Here is a 26,155-nt window from a genome sequence, read left to right as displayed (position 1 = left end):
ACTTTCCAGAAAGAACACAGTCTTTGAAAGGAATTTCTCTTGAAATCTGGATAAACAAATAGGCATAACTATTCATATTATGATCATATAAATAAAGTAATTAGAAAATTTTATACTTACCTTTTAATTTTCCAACTCTTGTATAGTTTTATTTTGTTTTCCGCTGGTTACAAATATATTTGTGATTTAATAGTATGAACATAAAATCATAATTTCGACATTTATTTAATTTATTATAAATTTTCCACTTATTTTGTTAAAAAAGTATCACATCGTAATACTATACTCCGTTTTTTAATAGAACATTCTTACCAGTTTTCTTTTGAACCACTATTTTATAGCTACATGACTTGTTACATAGAAGAAAGATCTCATGAGGCGAGAGCAAAGCATTTCCGGAAATGCACGTCGCTATAGTAGTTGGTCAAGGCCATCGACTCATTGAACATCCTTCCATGGCAAGGGTACAAAGAGGAATGTGGAACGGCAACCTGTCGATCTACGCATTGGCGTATGAACCGTATTTTTTATTCTTCACATGTTAATACGTTATGGTCATTCTAAAATTTTATAGTTACGCTTATCGTATTTAGGCAAATGATTACAGATGAAATACTTATCCTCTTCGAATTTTGGTTAAGTTCAACTTATACGGAAGTTTAACGATAAAATAGATTGGGAAATGAATGAATTTTTTAATTTCACGATTCGAAATCTATCTCACAACGTTATATATTTGGAAAAATCGTAGATATGAAAAAATTAAAGCGCAAAATCTGCAGCATGTTTCGTCGAAATTTAAACAATCGTGTTTACGACATTGGCGAACGAATGTATCAAGTTTACCGCTTGGAGCGCTGCAGGTCATTGATTCGTGACTCCATAATAGTTCCTGATGTTGTTTTAAAAAACGTCAACAATGACCTAATACTATATGAGCTCTAGAAAGTTTAACTGGTAATGTAGGAAATCCGTATACCGCGTCATGCTGCTCTCACATACTTAACCTTCATGACACAATGAAACTGAATTGCATGGATTTTCTATTGGGATCACATTAAGCGATATATGTATAATTTAACAAACTTAGAAAATTTACGATCAGTTTCAAAACCATCCACTATTACCATCATTCATATTTTGTATTTTGAAGATTAACTGTGTGCAACCATCACAATATTGTATTCGATTTCCTTTTCTTTTGTTTTAAAAATATATAATCATAAATAGGATTACCAAATTATTTTCTCCAATTTTGTAATTCAAATAAAGATATAATATATAACTTACCAGCAAAAATAAGATACAACTAAATAACGAACGTTCTCGAGTCTTCTAGTATAAAGATGACGCCTTCTGCAGAAAGTAGATGCATAGTAGAATTTGCTAGTAAGAGCGGGAGGTATTATACAGAAAACAATATGGACACTTGGTAGGATAGATGACATTTATTCCATTTATTTTATTGTTATTACTTACTACTTGAATGCTATACTCGTAATAGATATCTATAATTATGTCTATAATTATGCGTGAATTTAAAGAATACGTGAGGTCAGCCGCAAGATGTACAGCTCGTGTCAGTTACAATTGTCATAGTTATATAGGTAAATAATTATAGAAAGAAATTTACGTTTTTAATTCTGAATGCAAACATTCGTTAAAGGGGTTGGGAACGATGGCAGCTCATTGATTTCTGTTAATCCCTAGTTTTTCGCTATTGATCGATTTTATAATTTACACACACTTCGATTCTTTTTATCGCGGCTAGGATATTCTTTTGTTCTATTATTTTCCTTTTTTTCTTTTCGTTTTAATACGTTTTTAAAAATTACTCGATCACTGTTTTCCTGCCAACCTAACACCCTTACTTATTATAAATTCCTAATTATCTTACGAAATCGTAACGCGCAATAATAGTACACGAGATATCATTTCTTTTTTTTTCCTCATATTTCTTCTCTAATCACGGCGAGATCAACTCTCGTTTTAAACAATATACAAATATCTTTTCTTATATATATCCTCTTGATATATCGATTAAACTCGTGATCTTTTACAACTTATTCTGCGCTAAAAACGATCAAATACAAACTATATACTTCTTTCGTCTGAAAGTTTTTGGTCTACATTTAACGCAACACGTCCCTCTAAACTTTTTTTTTACATTAAAATTTTGATCATAATACTTATCTATATCATAAAAAAAAAGAAAATTGTTTGCTATTTCGTTGGAACGAATCGCTATGGACGACGAACGAAATAACAGGAAAATTAAAAAACTCATAAATTTTTGGTGACCATACAAAAAATGATCCCCATAAAAAAATTAAATATACATTAAAAGTAGATGCGCGAAACGTTCCGAAAAGTATTGAGATCCGAACGTGTCGTATCTTTAAATTCGGGTAAAAAAATATCACCATATATAATCCATCAACTTCTCAATTCTTCCGTTTTGCCATGTAATTCTTTCTTCCAGCTGTAACAATACACACAGATGATAACAAAATATAATATTTACCCGAATTCAAAAATTTCTTAACGATAAAAGGGCGGATGTCAATACCGTTTTGATGTTTCACGCAATTAGCAGGAACACCGTATTCCGCTGTATACGTTATTTTAATCCGAATTGCACTCGACATTTTGTACAACTTATACATTTATATTTAATTACGCCGGAATAGTATACACGTGTGTGTATATACACGCCGCCATTCCCAGATTTGAGGCACGAACTAGGAGATAAACAGGCGAACGTAAAATTTATACACTTTATTCAATTTTCTTTACCCTTTGGACGAGTTACGATCGTACTTTATCGTGATTCTACGGTGACCAGGATTATTCCATCGAATGAGGATCGGATTTCAAACAACAAGTTAATTCCTGTTCCATCCTGTTATATAGTTACGTTCACGTTTGTCCGTTGCGCAATTCGCTGCTTTTACGCAGCTTCATATTTGCGAATGTCGCTTTTTATCAAGCGACAAACATGATAATACATGTAATTAAAAGAATTAACTCGTCTATGCACCGAATACATAGTCGATGAAAGAGATATAGCGAGGCCATAATTATTAATAAATCTTTAACTAATTAATAATTAATTATTAACTTACTCGAAGATTACTAATTTAAAAATTACTTAATCGTTATCTATTCATCGTCGTAAAACCGTATCTGATGAAAATTATTTATGTAATAAATAATTAATCGCAGACACTGATTAACGCAGCGGTATCTAAACTGTGTCTGCGGTATACGATATTTAATATATTACAAACAAGAAACAATTCTGTATTCATCGAATTCTTTTTTCAGTTTATTAAGATTTGACTGATTTTATCACCTTCCTGTATTTGTGTTATCAACAGTAAGCACCTTCGTTTAACGTGAACGTAACGTTGCCATTGTTAATACTGAAAAATTCAATGGTAAAAGAATGAAATCTATAGGAAAGAAAGGAAAAAAAGAACAAATTCCATTGGCAGTTACACATAACTTGTTTTTTATCCGTAATCGACAAACGACGATCGTCTCGAATGAAAATTCGTTTCGTGTGTACTATCGACGCACACTGGCCGGATTCCCACCATATCGGATTAAGTCCTAGGGGGAGTTTTAATAATGCGTTCCCTCGAGAACCGTTTCGTCGGGTTCCCCTCGTTCGGACACTGATAATACAAGCGAATTCTCGCGAATTCCCTAATAACCGAGTGTTCGATTTTTTTTCGAAATAATGTTATTGCAGCCTTTCAGTACTGTGCGCTTCTCGAGTTAAATAAAGATCTGATCCAATTGTGCACAACACAATCGAGATGGCAACGTCTGTGCAACTGTTAACAATGCCCGTGAAGTCCTCCCTAAACGCAAATGTACCGGTGTGAACAACGCTATCGATGTAATCGCTTGACGTTGCATCGTATTAGTCAACTTTCCGACACTCGATATCCTATCGTTTTGCATGTTCTTCCCTTGCTATGTACAGTAATGCTTCGCTAATTGCCCGCGGCTCAACATTTTAGCTGATCAGTTATCGAGAGAGGTATATCTCTAGGATATTTCGAGAATCTCTCTTGTTTATTGGATACAAATGAGATATGGAAACCTGATACATACACTGATTTATTTTACGTAATACCAGAAACCTGTGATAGGTTGTCAAGCACATCAAATCGCGTCAAATGCATGCATGAAATATAATGAAAAATTGGAATAACCTCAAATAGGATTCGAAGCCCTAAAATTCGGATATTTTCTTAAGTCTTAGAAGTCTCGTCGGTCTTGGATATTTTGATAAATCTTAAAAACTTGGCGCGTAGTCGATGTTTCACAAGCATTTTAAATACCTTAATCTAAACGGTCAATTAAAAAAAAAAACCAGTCGAGGTAACGAAAATGCACTTACGGGAACGATTTACAACACTTTCATGAGGTTAGGTTATCGAATCTTATTCGTTGTGATTCGAATTTTAAGAGTATTGAGGCGCACCAAACTCTTCTCGATAAAATCAGTTTCGAGAATCGGTAAGGATAGGCGACGGACAGTTGACGAAGCAAAATCTTGGTTAGTTAACGTGGCACTATTGTACGTACTATACACACAGTACGTTGAACGATCGATACACCTAACGTACCTAGTTTCTTACTCCCTCTTGTAAATAAATTAAGAAGCCACTTTTTCTTCGCCTCACGCACACGATAATATCGATACCATTGACCACTCTAACACTAGCATCTATCGGGACCCCTTTTAAAATCGCATTCTTTGTATTGACAGAAAAAGAGCACAAAGGCGTTGCGTTCTCGTGGATCTTTTCTCGGGTATATGTATGTATATAACTTCATGGAAGATATCGATGCTTCTTTTCTCGGAAGGAATAGCCGACAGATCGACCGTAGAATGATGCCACAATAACGAGTATCGGTATTATACTACCAATGCTCGCAAATTACTGCGCTGACGTACAATCTTGCGCGAGATTGATCGATCGTTCCAAAAAAAAAAGAAAAATTTAATAAGCATTTACATCTATAAATATTCCACCATATACGTACAACGTATATTATGAAATTTTAAACGATGTTATAAAATTTGAATTTGTTACAAATAAAACGTAGATAACATTTTGTGAAAAGATCTTATTTTGAATAGAAATTATAAAATCTTTTTATTTGTAACACGACCCAAGCTCTCAATAATGTATCATCTCAAAACTTATTACATTAAAGTCACGATAGGTTTTGTTTTCAAACAGAATCGTAGAGTATCGATCTATCTCGTTTCGAGAACAGTTTCGCAGAAGGCGCATGCGAAAAGTTTCGATTGTTTGAATGAAAATAGAGGATATACGTTTCGTCAACGTATGAAACCAACATTTGTATCAATATTAATTGAAGTCAGTACAGAACGTACGTATAAAAGTGGTATTCACTCGAGTATACACTCGATGTGTGTACTACAATTCTTTGTTATTCTACCTTCGAACAGATATACGATAGTATAAGTATGTTGTATAATGTTTCATTTAAAACGCTATCTTATCACAGTTACTTATGTTTTTTTTAATAATTTTATACACTGAAACTATTCGCTGTGCACAGACGATGTAGGAAACCGATGAAACGTCACTCAAGTATACTCCATAAAAACGTCTAAATAAAAACTGGGGGGTTCGAAGAAAGGGACAGAGAGGAGAGGAGAGATGACTACTACCTACACCTTCATATATAAAAACATCACACGTACCTCTTCAACTGTTTCTTGAACTGTACAAAAAATATACTTTTCTTTTAACTTAGGACCAATAAGGAAGCACTTATTATTTTCCTGTTTTCATTTTCGGAAACAAAATCAGGTTCCCTAAGAAAGTAGGAGACGATGTAGGAGTTTATAAGGAAAAAAAAAAAGAAAAGAAAAGACGACGTCGAAACGGGTCCACTTGTGTGACTTGTAGACGGTAATGAGCAATTAGGCAATTCGACTTTACATTGGTATGAAATATCTAATCGATCGTGAGTATTGCTCGAAATGAGAAATATTCGAGAATGTTGGAACGTAATATTTTAACAATCGTGCGCAATAGCCACTTCATACCAATTAACGTTTTTTCTAGATTTCATAATCTCTTAGCGAGCATACTCGAGGACGCTCGAAACATCTTGAGTCCGTGCTCACTTACAAAAACGGTGAGTATCATCGATTGACAATGATTTAAGATGATCGTGTATATTATATGGAGACATTTTGAAGAATGTACGTCAACGCGAAATTACGAAAGATTTTACATGAAACGGTGCTCTCTTACTTTAAATGGTTGGATCCTTTCCGTAATCCGGAGAGGATGAAAAAATCTTGGGATGTGCCCCCCTCACTTCGCAAAGGGAGAAAACGCATCTCCAATCTCTGCGTAACTCTCGTACACTTCTCTCACGGAGCTTAACCTTTTCTTTTTTTCAATTTATCTTACTTTTTCCTGTCCCTTGTCTCTGCACACTGTTTTCAGTACCTCGATTCGAAGCTGTAGCAGGGGGGGGGGGTGTTCCGGATTGTGAAAGGAAGGAGATTATTGTGGAGTACAAGTGCAGTGAGGAGAATTCTGGATTTAAGGAAGAGAGAGAAGAAGAGAGAGAGAGAAAGAGGGGAATCGATTTGCGATTTGTTTTTCTTAAAACGTTAGTTTGGTCTCAGGGCCCAACGACTCGTGACGAGTTATTGTATATAATAATCGGGGTGATCTGAGTCCTTTTCAAACCTCTTCGCCTCTTCTTGCATGCTTTCCTTGATCTTGAGTATGGCCGCTGATTCAGTCTGATCCTGCGAATCAACCAACACCAGGTCGGTTACACGTAAGAGGTTAGGCAAGTCCACCATTAGGCGATACCTTGCCCATTTTGTTTAGGACTGGTTTCAGCGTTTCATCAGCGAGCTGAGAATACTTTTCCCCTTGATGTTTCAATATTCAAATATCTGAATTTTTTAAGCATGAAAATATTCTCTGGAAATATTTGAACACGACAACGCCGCTTGAAATGTAATTTCATTTTCCAGCTTCTTGTTAAGATGTAGAATTAACTCTTTATGTACTTTATAGAGATTAATCGAACCCAGTCACGGTGAAGGTGCTACAAAGAAATTCAGGTGACGAAGGAAAGTTCGTCGCAGTTCGCTGATCCCAAGTGAACTCTCGGGGAAGAAACGCTGACATGCTGCGTAAGTGATTGCGCAGCGCGGTGACGGTGCGTCGTGAAGGGGCTGGGCTCGTGAAACGCAAAACTTAAAGAGAGGATATATATGAAAGAACTAGGAAGAGAAACTTGGTTTTGATCTTTTGGGAACCGCGAATGAAGAAGAGAGAAGTGTGGTTCCACATCTCCAGGGCGCTCTGACCCACAACACATGGACGTTATGTAAAAAAGAAGCCCGTATCGAGCACAAAAAGAAAAAAAAAAACAGAAAAAACATTAAATAAAAAAAAAAAGAAAAATACGGATGTATAAAAAAAATTTCTTGCGCATTCCGTGTGCGCAGCCTGCCCCCCACTCACGCACACCTCACCGAGTGAACCAACAATGAAAAATTCTTATTTAGAGATTAAGAAAAAATTGTAACATAGAAACTCGACGTGTCATTCCTCACGGATTCTTAAAATAATTTTTTTTTTTTTCACTCTTTGCTTAATTGAAGTACTTTTTTTCGTTTGAATCGTTTCTCGATACGATCTCGCAATCCACCAATCGCTTTGCGCTCACGCATCCATGTGCTACAGGTCAGTACAGGCTAGTACTATATACAGCTATCAGATTTCACTATTTCTTTGTTCTTCGTGTTTCAGAGGGCGATTTTCGTTCGATGAAAAGACATTAAAAGATCTTAAAAAGAAAAAAAGATGAAGAAATTGAAGATATTTACCGTTTCGTTAGGACGATTAAGTAAATCACAAACATTGTGTTCCACAATATACGATAGTATCCGTTTATGGTATTTCGATTTGTACCAGATACCGGAAGAATAGATCAAAATCGTAATTTATTATGCAGTGTATATATGCGTGCATAGTGTTAGTTTGATTTTACTGTTTCTAATCATGTAAGCAAGTGTCATCGTTGTTAATATTAGTGGCAATTTATATAATGTAGACAATATTACGGCGACGTTAAAAACACATACTTTAGTTACATATATCGCGTTTGTTGTAAAAGCAACGAATGTTAATGTCTTCCGTGTACCTGGGTGTGCGTGTGTGTGTGTGTGTGTGTGTGTTAGAACAAATATCACATGATTTGTGATGAGAAAAAAAAAAAACAGAAGAAAAGACAAAAATACATGTAACAACTACATCGTATCGACTAAATTAGTTTAAGGATTGCATTCGGTGAGTCCAACTAACGCGGAAATATGAGGACAATAAGTGATCAAACAGAAACATTCGTTTGATCGCGGTATCGACGTCACGACGTATAATACAATGTGAAACACAAGTGACATGTGATTACCAGTGTGTCTTAGACAAAAAACTTAAATCGATCGACTGCGTAAAAATAAATAAATAAAACAAGTAAAAAAAAAAAAAAGACATAAAGTGTATATGAAAACAGATAGTCATATATAAATGTCTAGTAGCCAGCACCCTGCGGATTTGAACGCAAATAAAAAAGAAAAACGCAGTATTCTCAGTGTAACAGGTTTACATTTATTGTCTCGATCTCCCCTGCTTTAGGCATATATTAATAAATGTAATATTCATTGCCATTCATTAATGTGGCTTACAACGTGGGGCTGTATTAAAAGTAAAATCGACGAATTTCTTTTAAAAGTACCATTCTGATTCGCTTCACGCCATATATATATATACATGTATATCCGTATATTATACATATATACATATATTGGTTCGAAGCACGTTCTCTCGAAACTTCTTTGAACAGCGCACGACGTCGAGTCGTGTTACAAGCAACGAAAAGACTACTACTGCTCTTATCATCGTTAACAATTCCACGTTTATCATTTTTCTATTTTGGCTTATTTCTTCGTCACGAACTTCGAACCCTGACCGCGTGCTATCACCAACTTTTTCGCCTGTTGCAACAGATTTAACGAGCGTTTCTTTGTATATACTGTGGAAGTCGCACCGATTAAACGTATTAAAGTAGGTACAAGCGAATATTTAGTTATCTTTCGTTGTATATATGTATGTGTGTGTACCTCCATTTTCCCAATTAAAAGTACGCATTTCATTGACATGGTGAATACTCCGGAACAACGGCAAGCAGCAGTCATATCTCTACGATGATATCCTTACAAATATTGAATGCTAAAAATACTAAACAAGACAGTCTTCTTTCACTATTAATAAGTCTCAGTTTATCGATTCTTTGCACTTTCAATTCGGTAAAACGAATTGCAGAACATAATACGTATATGCTTATGATCCGACTAGCGTTTATCAACTGTTTCGTATAATAAAAGCTTTGAAAATCGTACTTGTATGATAATTGCAGTCATAGAAAAACAGTGAAGGAGTGCGCTAGAACTGTTATACTTGATGTCGCTACTTTTTCGTTCCTTATATAGTCGTCACATTTCTCCTTCATCTTATACTATAATGTCATAAATATCAAGGATGTGTATTTTTTAAAATATATATATACATATATGTTATATATATTATATGTAAAAACACACGTATATTATGTATGAGTGTATAAAAAAAGATAGAAAATATGTAAAATTAAAAGTAAGAAAAGCGTGGCCGTTTAACGTGGCTCGTAGTATTAAAAAAAAAAAAAAAAAAAAAAAAAAAAAATTAAGAAAAGATAATACAGAATCTTTCTCGAGAAGTCACAATAACCATATGTAAAAAGACCTGTATGTTTGATCGTCCTCGAGATCATAATCGATCTTGCCGGTGCTCCCAGAGTATACCCTTGCAATTGGCGCTCTCTCTCCCTCCCTCTCGCTCTCTCTTTCTCTCCTCTCTTATATCGTTTTACATAATTTGATATCAATACCTTTTACTTTTTTAATAGTTTAAGTTAATTTAAACACAACTAACAGCAGCACAGCATAGTCCGGTACTGACCTATAACCATTACGGACGGATGGATTCCGGGAGGTTCGCACGATATATTTTTCTCCATTATCGGCCCGTATTACCTCTTTCTCTTTCTTTGTATTTTTGTCACACTCATTCATGTAGGTTCAGTACTTACACCGTCTATGATTCTTATTCCATACAAAAATAATTACGTTATATATATATCGTCTATATATTGCCATGCGTACGTTATATATATAACATCTTTCTTTATACATTTTTGCCCAAGTACTTTTTTTCGTTAAGTTAATCGCAATCGCCATTCGCCTCGCAATACTCGCCGGAACAGCATATCGTTCAAATAGGAAATACGATATTGCTGTACTCTATCGTTAGGAAAGAAAGTAAGGAACTTGCTACAAAACTGTTTTTGATGTTACCTCGTTTAAATTAAATCTTAATAGGAACTTTCTAACGAAATAAGTGTCTGAATCATAGAATATTCGTACGTTTAGGAAATATTATTCAATGGGACAAGTAGAAAAAAATAAAATGCAAAGTGCATGTAAAATGAGGTTATGTTCGAATACCTGCATTAGTCGATCGATCGATAAAAAAAATCCTCATTTTTAGAACATACATTGATCGTGGGATCACATGACTAGATTTGTACGCGTTTATTAGCTTTCGGTTCACTAAGGATATCGACGTTTTGCATTAAAATACACGATGATACCTACATTCTTTTTCCAAACAAGGCACTAGGCGGAAATGATCCATTAATTCTAATTACTCGTGTATATACTCGCGCGAAGTATTGCGATGTCAATGGCTGCGAACAGATGGTGCGCAAACTTTACTTTTCTACCAATATAATGAATTCTGAGCAAATAGTGGAGGGACTCGGTCTGAGTTCGGCTAATTTGATCACCTCATTACAGAGTTTTACTGGTTCAATGAAAAGGAATTTTATTCGAGAGATTAGGCAAATGTAACTCTAATACATCTATCGATACGAAAACGATTATCCGAATAAATAAAATTCGAAATTGTCTATCGACGTAAAATTCATTAGGCGTTTTGCAAAAGCTTTGTAGTGAAATTTAAAAAGATTCCTTTTTCCATTTTTCAACGACTGTTATGTCTCACCTGTCATAAACTTAATATAGCGTATATTATTTTCTAACCTAATACTGCTTAGAATCCAAACTCTATAATAGGATGAGAAATAAGCCAGTTAGCTAGCGACGAGCTAGCGGTGCAATTAAAGAAAGAAAAAAGATGGCAGATGAAGTAAAAAAAAAAAAAAAAAAATAACAATCATCGAAAGAAGAAAGGCAGGATAGAGAAAAGAATTAGAAATCGATTAACAATTATGCGATTGATAATCACAGTAGTTCGTGTTTTTCAGGCACCTTTGCTTACAAGCTAATATTCAAATAAATATAAATAGACGTTGGCGTTGACACGAGTCGATAAAAAGTACTATCGATAATAAAAAGTATAGAAATAATTATATTTAAAAAAGAAAAAAATAATAATAAAAATAAAGAAGAAGAATCATAAAATTCTAGTCTGCAACCTTGTGAGTATTTAGCAATAAAAGCATATATATATATATATATATAATATATACATATATATATATACTTTTAAATATTTATGTAGTGTATTTTGCGCGCGCGCGCGTATTATAAATGATTCAAGTATCATAGTTTCGTAATAATAGCGTAATGAGCACTTAAATGCTAACCTAACTGATTAGGAGCGATTAATTAACAAACGCAAGTCAAGATGCGTCGACGCGAATATATGTCTGTATCTTTTCTTTTCTCTCTTTTCGTTTTCTTTTCGTTCTCTATCTTGACACGAGCGAATAATCGTGCTTGCGCCATTGACGAAACCGTTATGAATCGCGTACAACGTGACGATCACACGTGACATAAAACTCAGGGTTTGCGTATCATCCTTTTCCACATTGCATGATTAATCGGGAAATCTACGGCATCTACGAACTCGGGGCTGGATCCAAGGCGACTTGATTTTTTAAAAAAACTGTCGGGAATACAGAAGGCGCACGTGCGAGATTACTGATTATTCTTTTAATTTAGAATCCTACTCACAATCCGAAATAATAACGTAAGATTAAAGAAGGAATATACCGTTTGTGCGCGCTCGTTAAAGAAATCGATTATTTTATACTATATTATATATACGATTTCCCGCAAGGCGTATCGTACTTGAAAAATATTAATAAGAGACATGATCGTAGACGAGAATATCTGTCATTCGAAATAATTGTAAGTATTTAAAAAACCATCAGAATTATAAAACGGCATTCGGTCTTGTATCGCTTATCGTATACAAATACCGCAAAAGTATCATACGATCCTTTATACTGTTGCCATGAAAATGAATCACATACGTCATATATGTGTATATACACCATTAAATTTATATGTACCAAGTAAGTTCATATTTTCTTATATTTTTTTAACCATGATTGAGATTTGTATGCAAAGAATATTGTATATATTTAAACAAAATCCATGAACGAATGAATATAGATAAATTACTAAATTGATTTTATTATGACAGTTATTAAATTCGATTAGCCAAAAGGAGATTTAAAATTAATATTGCACTGATAAGAATATTTTGAAAATTATCAAAAATCATCATCTCGACGTGTCTTTGTTATCATATACGATACACCTTATGGAATATCTTGTGTATTATTTTATGAAAGTTGATTCATACTCTTTTGTAAGTATAAAATGGGTAGAAAATGTTTTGAAGCATTTTATTACTGCAGGCATTGAAGAATCATTAAAGAATGATTTTTAGTTACGACCTTCCACTAATATTATGCAAAGTACCTTAATAAAACAGCCCATAACTTAGAAAATTTATCTTATCACCAACATTTAATTTTTTATAGATATAAAAATACTACTTTTTAACAAGTTGAACATTTCATTGTTTAGTAAATTAAAAATTCTTTAAATGTTTCGTGATTTTTTATACCCATTTTATGTTTGCATCATTAGTCATACTGTTAGTATGATAATAGTTAGACACAATATGAGCCAAACAGTTATAACATTAGATGCAAGTGGGTAATCTAAATTAAATTTCCCAAAGAAGCCTGAATGATTAAATAAGAATATTTCGAATTTTTATCAAATATTGATACTTTTTAGATTAAGCATTAACCAGGTGGTTGGAATAAGCTTGAGGATAAGCCCTCTAAATGTAATAAGACCCAAATTATTTTAACAGAATAATTAACTAACTGACGCATTGATGGAAGCACCTGAATCTGTTAATTGCTGAATAATTAGAAGAAAAGTCAGTTCTAATATGGACTTATATTTCAAACCAGAAATATCAACAATGAAGATCAACGCTAATTTCTTTTTTAATTATTATTAATTCAAAAGTATTCACGTTTACTAGGAATATAAATTTACACAGAAAAAGAAATGGTAGCATATAAGTCCATACTAACACGTCGAGTAACTGTTATCGGGAGTATTAAAAAACTTACTAATACTTACATTTTCACCAGGGCCTCCAAAACCACCCAGATTATAATCACCCATTCCACTTCCACTATCTTCCCGAGGTGTCCCAGGACCACCGTTAGCTGGACTGTTTTTCATTCCATCAAGGCCATCACCATTCAGCACAGGACCCATTGTGTTTGGTCCCATAGGACCCATCGGACCACCTTCTGGCCCACCACTCATTGGAAAATCCTGATACAAACAAATTATTATAGCTATTATATCTCTATATACTTCATTGACTGACATGAACAAAACTAAATATTGTCTTATAATGAATCATATTTAATATTACTAAATCAAAATAATACAAATGTAGTAGACAGTTACTTACACCAGGCATATTTCCTCCAGGTACAGGTTTCATCATGGTATACATATTTTCACCACCGCTATTACTACTATCTTGAGGGCTGGGCATAATTGGTGTACCTGGGCCTGGAGGACCTGTTGAACCAGGTGGACCCCCGTAATTACCAGGTGATGATGATGAATAATTCATTGGCTAAAATAAAAATTCATTATCGAATTATAATATGAACATTTATCTAATTATATCACTGACAATATATATAGACATATATAAAAAACATTTTGTTAATATAAACAGGAATAAACTCTTTAAATATGTACAGATCATAATCGTACCGTGGATGTATTAGGTTGCCATTGTTGTCTACCCCCTGGTCCAGCCATACTCATTGGTGGCATACCAGGGCCTCCTGGACCTCCAGGTCCCAAACTACTATTAGGTGGTGGTCCTCTCATTCCAGGTCCATAACTTCCCGGTCCCATTGGACCCATTCCTGGTCCTCGTGGAGGATTCATCCTTGGATTCATAGGATTCATGCCTGGAGGAGCTAGTAATAAAAACAATTTTTAATGCATTTTCCTAAAGACACAAATATTAATACTGTTCTAGTTTATGTTAATACTAAACACTAATCGTGAATCTTTGGATCAACGGCAAATCATGTGACTATAAAGTATTTCAACACATGAAAAAGAGTATTTTAATTTAGATCTTTATTCTTTTGTCTGTTTTTTTTTTTTTTACTACAGAATCAAAACATTCAAGTCATGCTTTGCCGAAGTCATATGTAATAGTAAAGCAAGTGGATGACATGCTAAATTGGTAATTTGCATCTACACAAATTAATGAAATAACAAAGCTCATGCGAAGGGTGAAAAACAACGCTACTAAGTAACTTTTACAAACGTATGAGCTTTTAACTTGACAAAGGAAGATAATAGCGCCAGATACATAACAAACAAGACAATCATTCAATTAATACCTAGTAAAAGGATTGCGACATCATACAGCAATATTTTTATACATTTATGTGATATGAAAAATATTGTAAAGTTATTGTTCTATAGTTGAAGATGATATTTTCCTTTTTAAGAACACATGAATCTTTTTCTCTTAAAATATTGCGAATGAGAAAGTAATGAGCAAGTAACTGCATTATAGTTCTTAGTATATGTTAAGTTTATGCTACAATGATTGACAATGACAATAACAAACAGATATATTTTGTTAGCCACAAAATTATTGCATTATACCTATGCAATGAGAAACTGTAATGTTAAAACAGTTATTCCTTTTTCTTTTATAAATATAAATATATCTATGTTAATATTTCATATATAAAAATAAAGAATCTTTTTAAATGTGATCATTTTTTTGTACATAAAAAACTGTTCTCATAGTGAAGTTCAATACATTGATTCCATTATTATTAAATTACGATTGGCATACTGAATGCAAGATTGGATGAGCAAGTATCGCACAAAGAAACGAAGCTAGTGCATTTATTCATAAAAAGTGAGAACAGAAACTTTAAAACGAGCAGGAGAAAAAATAATAGTTAGGCTTGACTAAGTCATGTGAGTGTGATTTGGTTGCTGGGTTGCTTCCTACCTTGCCACCCTACAAATTCTCCAGCTTCGCCTGAGGAACACAAGAGCACACATTAGTACGGCAGGTAGGTAAGGTCAGGTTGATGGCGGTAAGGTCTAGTTACTTTGCGGTCGCATAGTGAATAAAGTTGTAAATATTACTTTAATGCTACGAAAATATATCGTTATAGCATATACCGACAAGTTGTATTGTATATTTAAATACTAGTTTAACGAGTTGCTTCTAAATCCTTATTGTTAAATATTGTTAAATAATATATTCACGTCATATTTCTTTTATTTGAATCCTTATTTATATGTCGCAATAAGATTATAGATCATTTAAAACAATATTTCTTGATAATTAAAAAAATGTATAAAAAAATATCTAACAACGTTTTTACATTAAAAAATTCTTAAACAATTATAACAACTATAGGATTATACATAGGACTATTATATATACTAACATTACATTATTATTAAGATGTTTAGTCTAATCATCACTGAAACATTAAATTTATATCTTAATCTCGAATGCAAAAGAAGAAAGCAAGAATACACAGAGTCATATAAATATATAATGCTAATTATAATGATTTAACTTGAAAACTACACCACTGCACGTAACTAGACAATTCAAAAACCAATCCACTCCACATCACAGCAATCCAATCCACTTTTAATAATTACTGATTTATTTATTGCTGTGTGGTTTTTGGTATGCATGCGTCTATGCCATTCTCCTCTCGCAATTATTGTCAATGCCAGAAAAAAAATCAATGTGAATCTAGCATATAACTGAGCCCTTACCTTGCCTAGTTGGGTCCATACTATTTGGCATCATCGGTTGTCCAGGTGGCTAAATAAAAATATCAATATGTCAATAATTGTTCCAAATCGTAATTGTTCGTTATGTACATTAAATACAATAGTTTTATTTGTTGGTAAAATAATAACACATACCCCATTAAAATCATTTCCCATTTGTGGCATACGTACTCCAGGTCTTGGTCCAGCAGGATATCGAGGACCCATGAACTGTAACAAGTCAGAAAGTTATACATTAAGTAAATTATATTTGCCAATATAATTATGCAGCTAAAACCCCAGAATGTTATAACTATTGTATATCACAAAACTGACACACCAGGCAGCCGCAACAAGCAATTGATCACACATTAGGCAATATAATATATGCACTTTGATAGAAATCATCATAGTGCATTTGGAGGACACGTGTTATATTAATGTACAAATACAATTGCAAACCATGGGGGTTTATATTCAACAAAGAACAGATTATTTAAATCGAAGTACGATGTGCATTTAACACAACTCTTACCTTAAAATAAGCCCATTATAGACAAAAATGATAATGTAACATTTTTTTACATTGTGCAACATTAAAGAAACCTTTTTTCTTACCTTAAAATATCTGTTGTTACATATATTCAATAAAACTATTTTGTTTCTTTTTGGAGTATAATAAATACAATATTGCAAAATCATGTATTAATCGTTAATGTATTTAAGTGTAGAAAAAGATACAAAAAAATCTGTGCTTGAAACAATATCATTATCCGTAACCATTTAACCGAATCCTGTTTGTATATTCTATACATTGTACTTGAAGAATGACGGGTTAAAAATTGTACAGTAGAAATAACTTTGGTAGGAAAAGAAGCGATTTCGAGCAAACAGTCATAGGTACACGATGATATGGTATAATGAGAGTGGACTGAGTGATTTTCCATGAGTGATAGTGTATGTGTCGAATGAGGCTTACCTGAGTGGACATCATCTGCGAGTGTGGAGGCGGGGGTGGCTGGGGGTGCTGGGGGGATGGCTGTGATGAGGGGTGTGTGGGCGGAGATGGTCGCATTGTCGAGTTGTTCTGCAACAAGCAACGCAAACGACAGACATGTAGCAACACTGCGATCCAGGCAACAGCTAGACTAGAAGGCTTGGGTATGATTGTGTTAATACTATGTTGGTCAGCACCTTAAAAATCTAAAAGTTATAATTACGAAAATACAATGTTATAAATATTGTTTTCAATAAAGATTACATTTACGATACTTATTTCAGCCTACATACGTTAATCAATACTTCATTTCGTAATTACGACTTTGTCCACGAAGTAAAATTTGATACTAAATGCCTAAGAACACCCTCCCACCCACCCATTTCACACTAAAACAAAATTTTAATAATTAAAAAAAAGATAAATAAATAAATAAAAAATATATATAATAATATTCTTTTATGGATATATACGGATGTATCAAAGTGAGATCGTGTTGTTTCTATTTGAACGTATACATCGTTATCCTAAAATGATTTAGAAGGCAATAAATATTCGAACAAGCAATATATGCATAACTAGACATTTTTTTCACCTACTTATATTGTTATTTAGATGTTATAATAAGCGGTCAACGAGAATATATTTTTCTCATAGAATCATTAAACTATCCATTTATACAGAATACAATGTTTATAGTTTCTAAGGGTATACTTAACTTATACTACATAAAATATGCGTATGTCATATATAGATATAAATTTGATCTTTTCCATGATGTAAAGGATGGTCATATATTATTTTCACTAAATTCGTAGACCGCTTGTACTGAATGCTAGACTACTATCTATGCAGGCTTTTATATTAAATATATTAGAAATCCTAAAAAGTGTGACCTTAGCTGACATTTTTAATCTTTATAGTTTGTTATATATTAAGAATTGTAGAAAGATAAATCCATCTTAAAATATTACTCTAGGAGTAAATACATGCTTTCATTTTCAGAACTCAGACTGAAAATCATAATACTAAGATATCAAGGCAGATCAGAAGTATTATAAGTAATAACTTGAATGAAGGAACAAATATATTTTGTAAATGTAGTTCGATAAATATATTCAATATTTTGTTATTTCAAAACAACTGTGAAGTTCTTGCACAGAACTAAAGTCAGCACAAGGTAGAACACTGTCAATTATAGACCTACAATATAAAATTATTCAAACTAAAACTATTCTCTAACATCTATACAAAATTTATCCCGGTAAGTTTCTGCAATCTGCTTTATGCAGAGAGGAGATCAAAAAGTGAAAATGGTAAAGGAACGCACATACAAGTGTTAGATACATAGCAGAGAGAAAATAAGTACATAGATACAGTATAGACAAGCATGGCATGAGAATCTTATTCAAATGTACACTTGTTTCAAAACAAAATATATGTTTCAAGGACACTGTGTACATTTACAGTAATCAGATAAGTAACATTGTACAGGATTGTGTTATTATGTGTAAGAAACATTAGTATTAATTAGTAACACTTGGGTCTGACTATACATAAATTAAGTATAACATAACAGACTTTTTATATGTAGTATACAAATTACTATCATATTTATAGAATTGTTTCCAATAAAATATAGGTATTTATTATGACAGTATATCATAGATAATTAGATTATGTATTATGTAAAATTGAAACATTATTGTTTATCCCGAAAAACAAATGTCAAAAATATATATATATTATTATAAGGTGTATTTAATAATATGTAATGTAAATTTATTAACAATCTGTACTTGATTAATAACAATCTACAGTTAGAAGATATTTTATTTACTAACGTTTATCATACTTGATGTATTTAATAAAATGTTAAGAGCTTTGAATCAAGTGTAGAATTATAATGCATGAGAATTGTAACTAGGCATAACAATGATAACAGATATTTATACATATTTATGTATGTATATACATATAAATATTATGATATGTGTTTATATACAGTTAATATGTCTGATTTTCCTATAATAAAGATCATAAAGATTAGAATGTTTTTATTCCTTTTAGAAGAATTAAGTTTAAAAACTTTTAATAATATATCTTAGGTTACAATGTTATATTATATATAATCATATGCAGTAAAACTATTTTTTTATTTTCTTGCCCTCCCTTTCTTGAAACACAATATACACATGATGTATGTATATGTGCACATATAGACATAAAAGGCATGTTTCACAATATTAATTATACTATACTAGACTATAGTAGGAGAATTTCAAAATTTATAGTTGATTGCTTTGAAATAAGAAGCTATCGTTAATAAATAATAATGTTTTCTATAAAAAATAAATATTTATCTAAATCTTTTTACTCATATTTAAACAACAGAACATAAATGTAATTATTCATTAACAAAATACATAAACAGACATAGATAATTCAAATACTCTTCAAACTTTTTGATTCACACAATGAAATTAAGTAAAATAATATTGTTGTCAGTATAAAGATGTAAAAAAACTTACTGGAAAGAAAGCAGGAGGCATTGGACCACCAGGCATACCATCGTTAGGTGGCATTTGTCCTATAGGTGAAGGCGCTGGACCAGCATTCTGTAATCATTTGATAATTATCTACCAGCCAAATCATTTCAACATCTAATAATTCACGTAAATGTCAGTTAAATGTACATGCAAACTTTAGTAACAATCCCTGTTATCTACATACTCTAGTTTAGAAGTACATGGTCTTAGATCATATCAAAATACTCATGTAGGGTAGAATACTATGATTGAATAAGCATATTTTATATGTATAAAAATAATACAACTCAACTTACATGGGCAATGCCATTAACACCATAACCACTATTCACAAAACCCTGAGAACAAAAATAATCTCTTGTTTATACATTTGTAATATATAAATATAACTTTTACATTATAAAATTATACTAACGTAATCATGAAAAGCTTTGGCTTCATTGCTGTGTTCACAGGAATCCCGTCGTTCTGGTGCTGCTGAATACAGGTCCCAAAATACACTGAAATATATTTTAATTGATTATTTTGTACGTATATAAATAGGAAAAACATATTAAATTATGAATATGTTTTCTGAAGAAAATTAATATTTTCTAAATAAAATGCAATTTTGTTATTTTTGTAGCAGAAGAATAAAACAATGTCTAACGCTTACCACCACCAAGAATGCAAAAATCCGGGCGGTTCACCAAGAGTGATATTTTTTTCCCATCGTATCTATGTAACAAAATAAGATATAATTATACCAATAATATATAATCACCTTTTTCACAGGTTTCATTAAATTTTCAAAACAATTTGAAATCATTACCTCTGACAAAAATGTCTGCGCCGCCTTTTGTGCACCAACATGTAATAAGTACTCGTACACATACAGGGCTAACCTGAAATATTATAAATAATCTGTAGATAAATATAAAACTAATTTATTTTTTTGTCTTTAAATTATTTTCATATTATATAATAATATCTTTATGTAACATAAAAATTTTGTTCATTGTTTCTAAAGAGATATACTCGTAACGATAAATGTTTAATTTATAAAATATTCATATTGAAATACCAATACGTAATATAAAATACAAGCATCTGGGAAAAATATTTACGCATATTACAATTTATAATATTTCACAATACAAACACAATATAAATAATGTATAGTCACAGTTAATAAGTGATATTTTTATAAAGTTTTATTAGTATATAAACGAATAACTTAAGAAACAAAACTAAAAAATTAGAAATTTTTTTAAATGCAACAAATTCAGCATTACAGTCGCAGAATAATATTTTTAAAACTAAGAGAAAACAATTAGAATTATTTATCAATATTTAAAAAATTACATTTTCAATGACTGGTGTCATGGAAGGTGTTATCGTACTGATTTTTTCGTAAACTGTTTCTTGGTTGCAAGTTGCAAACGATAAAAACATGGCGCCCGATCGGCCTGCTTTGCCAGACAAGTAATTCTAGTGAGTCATAGCATACACTTCAATCGAATTTACGATAAATCACGTTGCAGGGAAGACAATTTTAAATAAACAATACGATTCATAAAAGTTCAAAACTAAATTTGTTAGATTAATTTCATAACGATAATTAATAACAACTGAAAAAAATTAATTACAAAATTAGATTTTTTCAGATTCCTTATAAATCACAAGAAATTTTACAAAAATACGTATTAACTATTTTATATTAATTCATTAAGTTTGCATCAAGATTTTCTCATATTCATTATAACAGAGCTCATAAATATTATCTTCAATAATTATAATATAAAACTTGTATCAAAGTTAAAATGAAAAATATATGAAAAAATACAAGGGAAGAAACAAGAATTTATCACAAACAAATTTTACAAAAAAAAAAAAAAAAATCATTCGAATCCTGAAAAGTATATTGTAATAAATCTATAAAATTTCGATGAGAAATTTGTGATTTTTATTACTGTGGTAATTCCAGCGTTAAATAAGCCGGAATTATTCGACGAATCCGATCGCCCGGTTTGCAGATCAACTGCTACCTACTACACGCATATATGTAGTATACGCACGCTTGGTACAAAGAAAAAAAAATGGAGTCACTGGTCGATCAATTGGTAAAATTCTTTTCTCCTTCTCGTTTACTTCAACAAATACATAATGCACGACAGATTTTATTATAAAAAATAATACTTACTTTTCTCTCGCTTGAGAATCTGAGGGTACCGTAGTCCCCTTTCCCTTTGCATACATCCTCGAAGGCTGTCAATTTTTCCAGTGTAAACAGAACCACCGTTTTCGTTCCAAAGATAGCAATGTCCGACACCGTGGCAAGTCCCGCACGAAATGGCAGAAAGTGCAACTTAATATATGCTTCTAATTACTATACCTATACTCGTGGTACGTAGTTCTTAGATTTTCGAAGGTATATGTTTCTACTTTCTAACACACTTGTTTCAATGGAAGAAACGTAATTATCAGAAACAGAGAATTATTGTATTTTCTATCGGGTCACACACACGTTACGAACACGTCGTACACTGCCGCGGCCAGCAGCCTATACTAGATAGAGTACTCCGCATCATGGCTTGGCCAATTGTGGACGCATGACCGCGGAACGAACGCGCGTCGTCATCGTTCGTAGACTTCCCACTATATTCTTTCTCCCCTCTATAATGCAGCTCACTTTGCCTTTTTTCTTCTCTTTTGTTTCCTTTCCTTTGACTTTTTTCCTTCACTGATTATCAAAAAAACCTACGTGGTACATAAGTCGCGTCTTACAAACTCCACATAAACGACGATGCGTCCTCTCACCACGATGCTCAAGTAGCGCTCGGTCACTTCACTCTCTTCACTCTTCACTCTCTTTAGCTGTGACTCGCTCTTGCTGCTCACCTTACCTCACCTCACCTATAACTAAGCTTCACCTCGTCCCGCCTCACCTCATTAAAGATACAGACAGACAGACAGACATACACACTCGTATTTCACCTCGTCAGAAGTGAAGTTCACTTTAGCGATACGCCGATTTTACGATCCTCAATGCGTATACTTCGATGGTCTTACAGGACGACCAACAGGAGTTTGTCTGTTTCTATTTTGTTTCCTTTTTTCTTCTTCTATCACACCTACCTAGCAGGTAGTAAACGAACTACGGTGTCACTTTTACGCACACAATCACAAGATGTAAGTGAACTTATTTTTGTATAAACACGCACAGGATCGGAAATGTGTTTCGTATACGGCTTACGCGTAGTTCTCACACTCACACATATATACGGAATACGGGAAGCACTGTTGTCTTTCTTGTTCTTATCCCTTCTCTGTCCTTTTTGCGTCTATGGGTCATAAAGCTGCGCGCGCAACCATTGGTTTTCATGCCAGGACCGTACGTAAGTTAAATCTTATTACTCCGCTTTATTATCTCCCTTTAACACTAGGGCTACTAGTGATCAAAATTGTTAACTCTTAATTTTTCAAAGATTATTTATTCAGGTTTTATTTCATATTTATTTAGATTTACTCATGGTGCGTATTTGGAGATTTGAATGATTTTTTGTATTATGTATTTTTTCGTATATCTTTTATTTTGATTTTTTTAATAGAAATTTTACTGTATATCCATCGATAGTTGTAAAGTTGATATTTTCTCATTTTAATAAATTCCAAATTGAATAGTCTAAATTTTGCTGTAATTATCCTATGATGTTTTCATCTACTATTTTTTTCGTTCATTTTATTAATATATACAAAACTAAAATTTTTTATATATTTCTATCTTAAAAGTTTGAAGAACTCATTTTTTTTATTAATGTAAGAAAAATACAGAATAACATTTTATAAAAGACTAAATATATTATTTATAAGATATTTATCGAAGACGCGTTATAAAAATTAGTAATAGAAAAATAGATACGTATGTGCAATTGCACCTATTATTGCTACATTCCTGGTTGCGACTTTACCTGGTATTGGATGCTAACGGTTCCATGGTGGGTATACCTGTGTATACACACACACGTACATTATACAAGCTATCGGCGCAGGTATCCAATAGCGGGGATAACCGAACATGACCGAATACTAGCGAACATTGCCGATGCAAAATAGCCGACAATTGACTGAGCGTCGAGGGGTCGGACAGAAAAGAGACAAGCCATTCCTTCGGGTGTACAGCTTCCCCTTTCTCAACTTCATCATGGAATTAATGTATCATTGATTTTTATAAACTATGAACAATTATTTCAAAAGGTTCATACTTATAAGAAAACAGTAGAATCTATTATGATTAAATATCTTTGTTTATTTTATGTACTATAAACTAGTCTCGAGTCTTTCAATTAAGAAACTCAATTATAAAATATTGAGTTTTAAAAGGAAATGTATAGATCTTTTCATCTTTAATTCTGTTTCGTTTTTCTATTGTTAAAGAATTTCTTCAATTTGGGGAAAATGCGAAAGAACTTCTAACTTTAATTTTTTGCTAAAGTTTCTCTTAAAACATTAAAGCAAGATTTTTACATAAAAATCTGAGGATCGCAGCAGAATTAATATTATTGTTGACGTAGTAGCGTTCTATTTTCGCGAAATTAAAAGGACTCCTTGATTTGTAATTTATTTTCGTTACTTATTAGTGAATACCCATATACTTATACCTTGTATAGTACACAATGTAACATATAGTTCATGTGCTGTGTAATGTATAAAGCTATAATTCTATAATGTAGAACTGAATACATAGTATTTGTACATGATAAATTTTTACGAAATTTGTTGCTTGTCACCAGGGCTGTGCATTCTTAGAACGTAAAGGATTACCTTAACAACACATTGCAAAAAAGTATAAAAACAACTAGTACCACATTTGTCTGATTTGACAAATATCAATGGACGGTCCAGGTACGATCACGTGGGATGAATTTCTCGAGAATGCTGAAAGGTTCGTAGAAATGTCGAGTGAAATCTCTGACGGATGGGAACTTCGAGGTAATAAGGTGACTGTTATTTTTTGATTATTTTAAATCGCCAAACAAAAAGAGCTTTTTAAAATAGCGAACATCCATACACGATTTGCAGAATGTGCCAGGAGAGGCATACATTGTCCGCCAAGAGAGACAATACATATGCAGTAATAGTAACTTAAATAATTATTCGACATCAAACAATAACGATTCCGCTGATGATTTCGACTTTGTATTAAAACATGATCCTTTTGAGGCCACTTGTCCTATCGAGAAACCATTAGTTACAGAACATCATGTGTTATGGTCCATGAGCTACAGCGTCCCGATACTTTATTTTAATGGATGGAAATCAGGTGAACGCGCCATATTTATTCGAACGATTGGAAAATTCTAAAGAAACGTTACAAAGAAAAAAAAGATCATCTTTACAATTCATTTTTAACGATACCTTGTGAATGTCGTTAATTTTATAACGACTATACATCAAAATACGAAACATCTATTACAATTGTTCTCTGATCACCACTAGACCTTAATCGGGTATGTACAGCCTGTTGAAAGCGGCAGGCGACATAATGCTGATTGTTCCTTCGATTGTAGCCTATCTCAAACTAGGCTAAGAAGTCAGCAAAGAGATTAAGAGTGACTGAAGGAGAGAGAAATAGAGGAAATCTATGTTTTATGGCAATGCATGAATTTGCGAATAATTTTTCAGTGTCTTGTATTTTTAAACGAATTCGCCGTTTTCTTGTCATTTTTTCATGCAACCGATTCATGTGTTTGACGTTTTTGTATAATTAATTTTTATAGATTTCCCAGGTATTAATCCAATATCCGTGGAAGAAGCACAATCCCTCGTTCGTAACGGAGAATTGAAATACAAGGATTTATCTCAAGCTATACATCCTATATTAGGTACACCTTTTCTACACTTGCATCCTTGTATGTCTCATGAGCTTTTACAAATTACAAGTAACAGGTAAGGGGTATAGAAAGAAGGAAAAAATCGTCTTGTAAATATTTAGCAATAGTATAATTATTTATAATTACAAATGAATGAATTATTTTCTTTCCTTTCAGTAAAAACAAAATAGTCAGTTGGTTGAGCACTGTCGCTCCTGCTGCCCTTAATTTTAAGCTACGTCCTGAATATTGTCAGTTAACTATGTAATGTATATATACTTTAAAATATTCGAATTAAATTGTAATATGTCCTATTGCTTTAAGAAAGCACACGTATACACACGTGTATCAAATAAAACGAGTAAAACGAATTAAAATACTTTACTTTAGTATGGAATAGTCCTTATATATACGCATATTTTATTCATTTTAA

At 32.6% G+C, this 26,155-nt stretch overlaps 2 protein-coding genes and 1 long non-coding RNA gene across 13 annotated transcripts; 2 read left to right on the top strand and 1 right to left on the bottom strand.

Moving 5' to 3' along the window:
* Window positions 1–238: 238 nt before the first annotated feature.
* Ssdp (Sequence-specific single-stranded DNA-binding protein) lies at window positions 239–22,192 on the bottom strand. 8 transcript variants are annotated; one of them, XM_072016881.1, is made up of 14 exons: window positions 22,053–22,192; window positions 20,682–20,754; window positions 20,526–20,587; window positions 20,286–20,370; window positions 20,167–20,208; window positions 19,853–19,939; window positions 17,304–17,411; window positions 16,481–16,555; window positions 16,328–16,376; window positions 15,537–15,566; window positions 14,261–14,472; window positions 13,947–14,117; window positions 13,604–13,804; window positions 239–499 (listed from the first exon to the last, which is right to left on the bottom strand). In XM_072016881.1, exons 1-14 carry the CDS (start codon window positions 22,106–22,108, stop codon window positions 425–427), a joined length of 1,326 nt encoding a protein of 441 aa, XP_071872982.1. In that variant the 5' UTR covers window positions 22,109–22,192; the 3' UTR covers window positions 239–424. The 8 variants fall into 8 exon arrangements, with proteins under 8 accessions (XP_071872982.1, XP_071872984.1, XP_071872981.1 ...); XM_072016883.1 differs by lacking the exon at window positions 239–499 and adding an exon at window positions 1,430–2,482; XM_072016880.1 differs by lacking the exon at window positions 239–499 and adding an exon at window positions 5,736–6,823.
* On the top strand, window positions 7,108–8,810 carry LOC139994345 (uncharacterized). The gene is made up of 2 exons (XR_011801618.1): window positions 7,108–7,775; window positions 7,842–8,810. It is a non-coding gene; the product is annotated as an uncharacterized lncRNA (long non-coding RNA).
* A 759-nt stretch (window positions 22,193–22,951) lies between the features above and the next one.
* Atg10 (Autophagy-related 10) lies at window positions 22,952–26,080 on the top strand. 4 transcript variants are annotated; one of them, XM_072016893.1, is made up of 5 exons: window positions 22,952–23,041; window positions 24,643–24,849; window positions 24,932–25,172; window positions 25,630–25,798; window positions 25,900–26,080. In XM_072016893.1, exons 2-5 carry the CDS (start codon window positions 24,742–24,744, stop codon window positions 25,988–25,990), a joined length of 609 nt encoding a protein of 202 aa, XP_071872994.1. In that variant the 5' UTR covers window positions 22,952–23,041; window positions 24,643–24,741; the 3' UTR covers window positions 25,991–26,080. The 4 variants fall into 4 exon arrangements, with proteins under 4 accessions (XP_071872994.1, XP_071872992.1, XP_071872995.1 ...); XM_072016891.1 differs by lacking the exon at window positions 22,952–23,041 and adding an exon at window positions 23,164–23,247; XM_072016894.1 differs by lacking the exon at window positions 22,952–23,041 and adding an exon at window positions 23,638–24,064.
* Window positions 26,081–26,155: the final 75 nt, after the last annotated feature.

The sequence above is a fragment of the Bombus fervidus genome, chromosome 14 (assembly GCF_041682495.2).
Source record: "Bombus fervidus isolate BK054 chromosome 14, iyBomFerv1, whole genome shotgun sequence".
NCBI lineage: Eukaryota > Metazoa > Arthropoda > Insecta > Hymenoptera > Apidae > Bombus > Bombus fervidus.
Note: the sequence above shows the minus strand (reverse complement) of the source record. Positions and strands in the feature narration are given on the sequence as shown.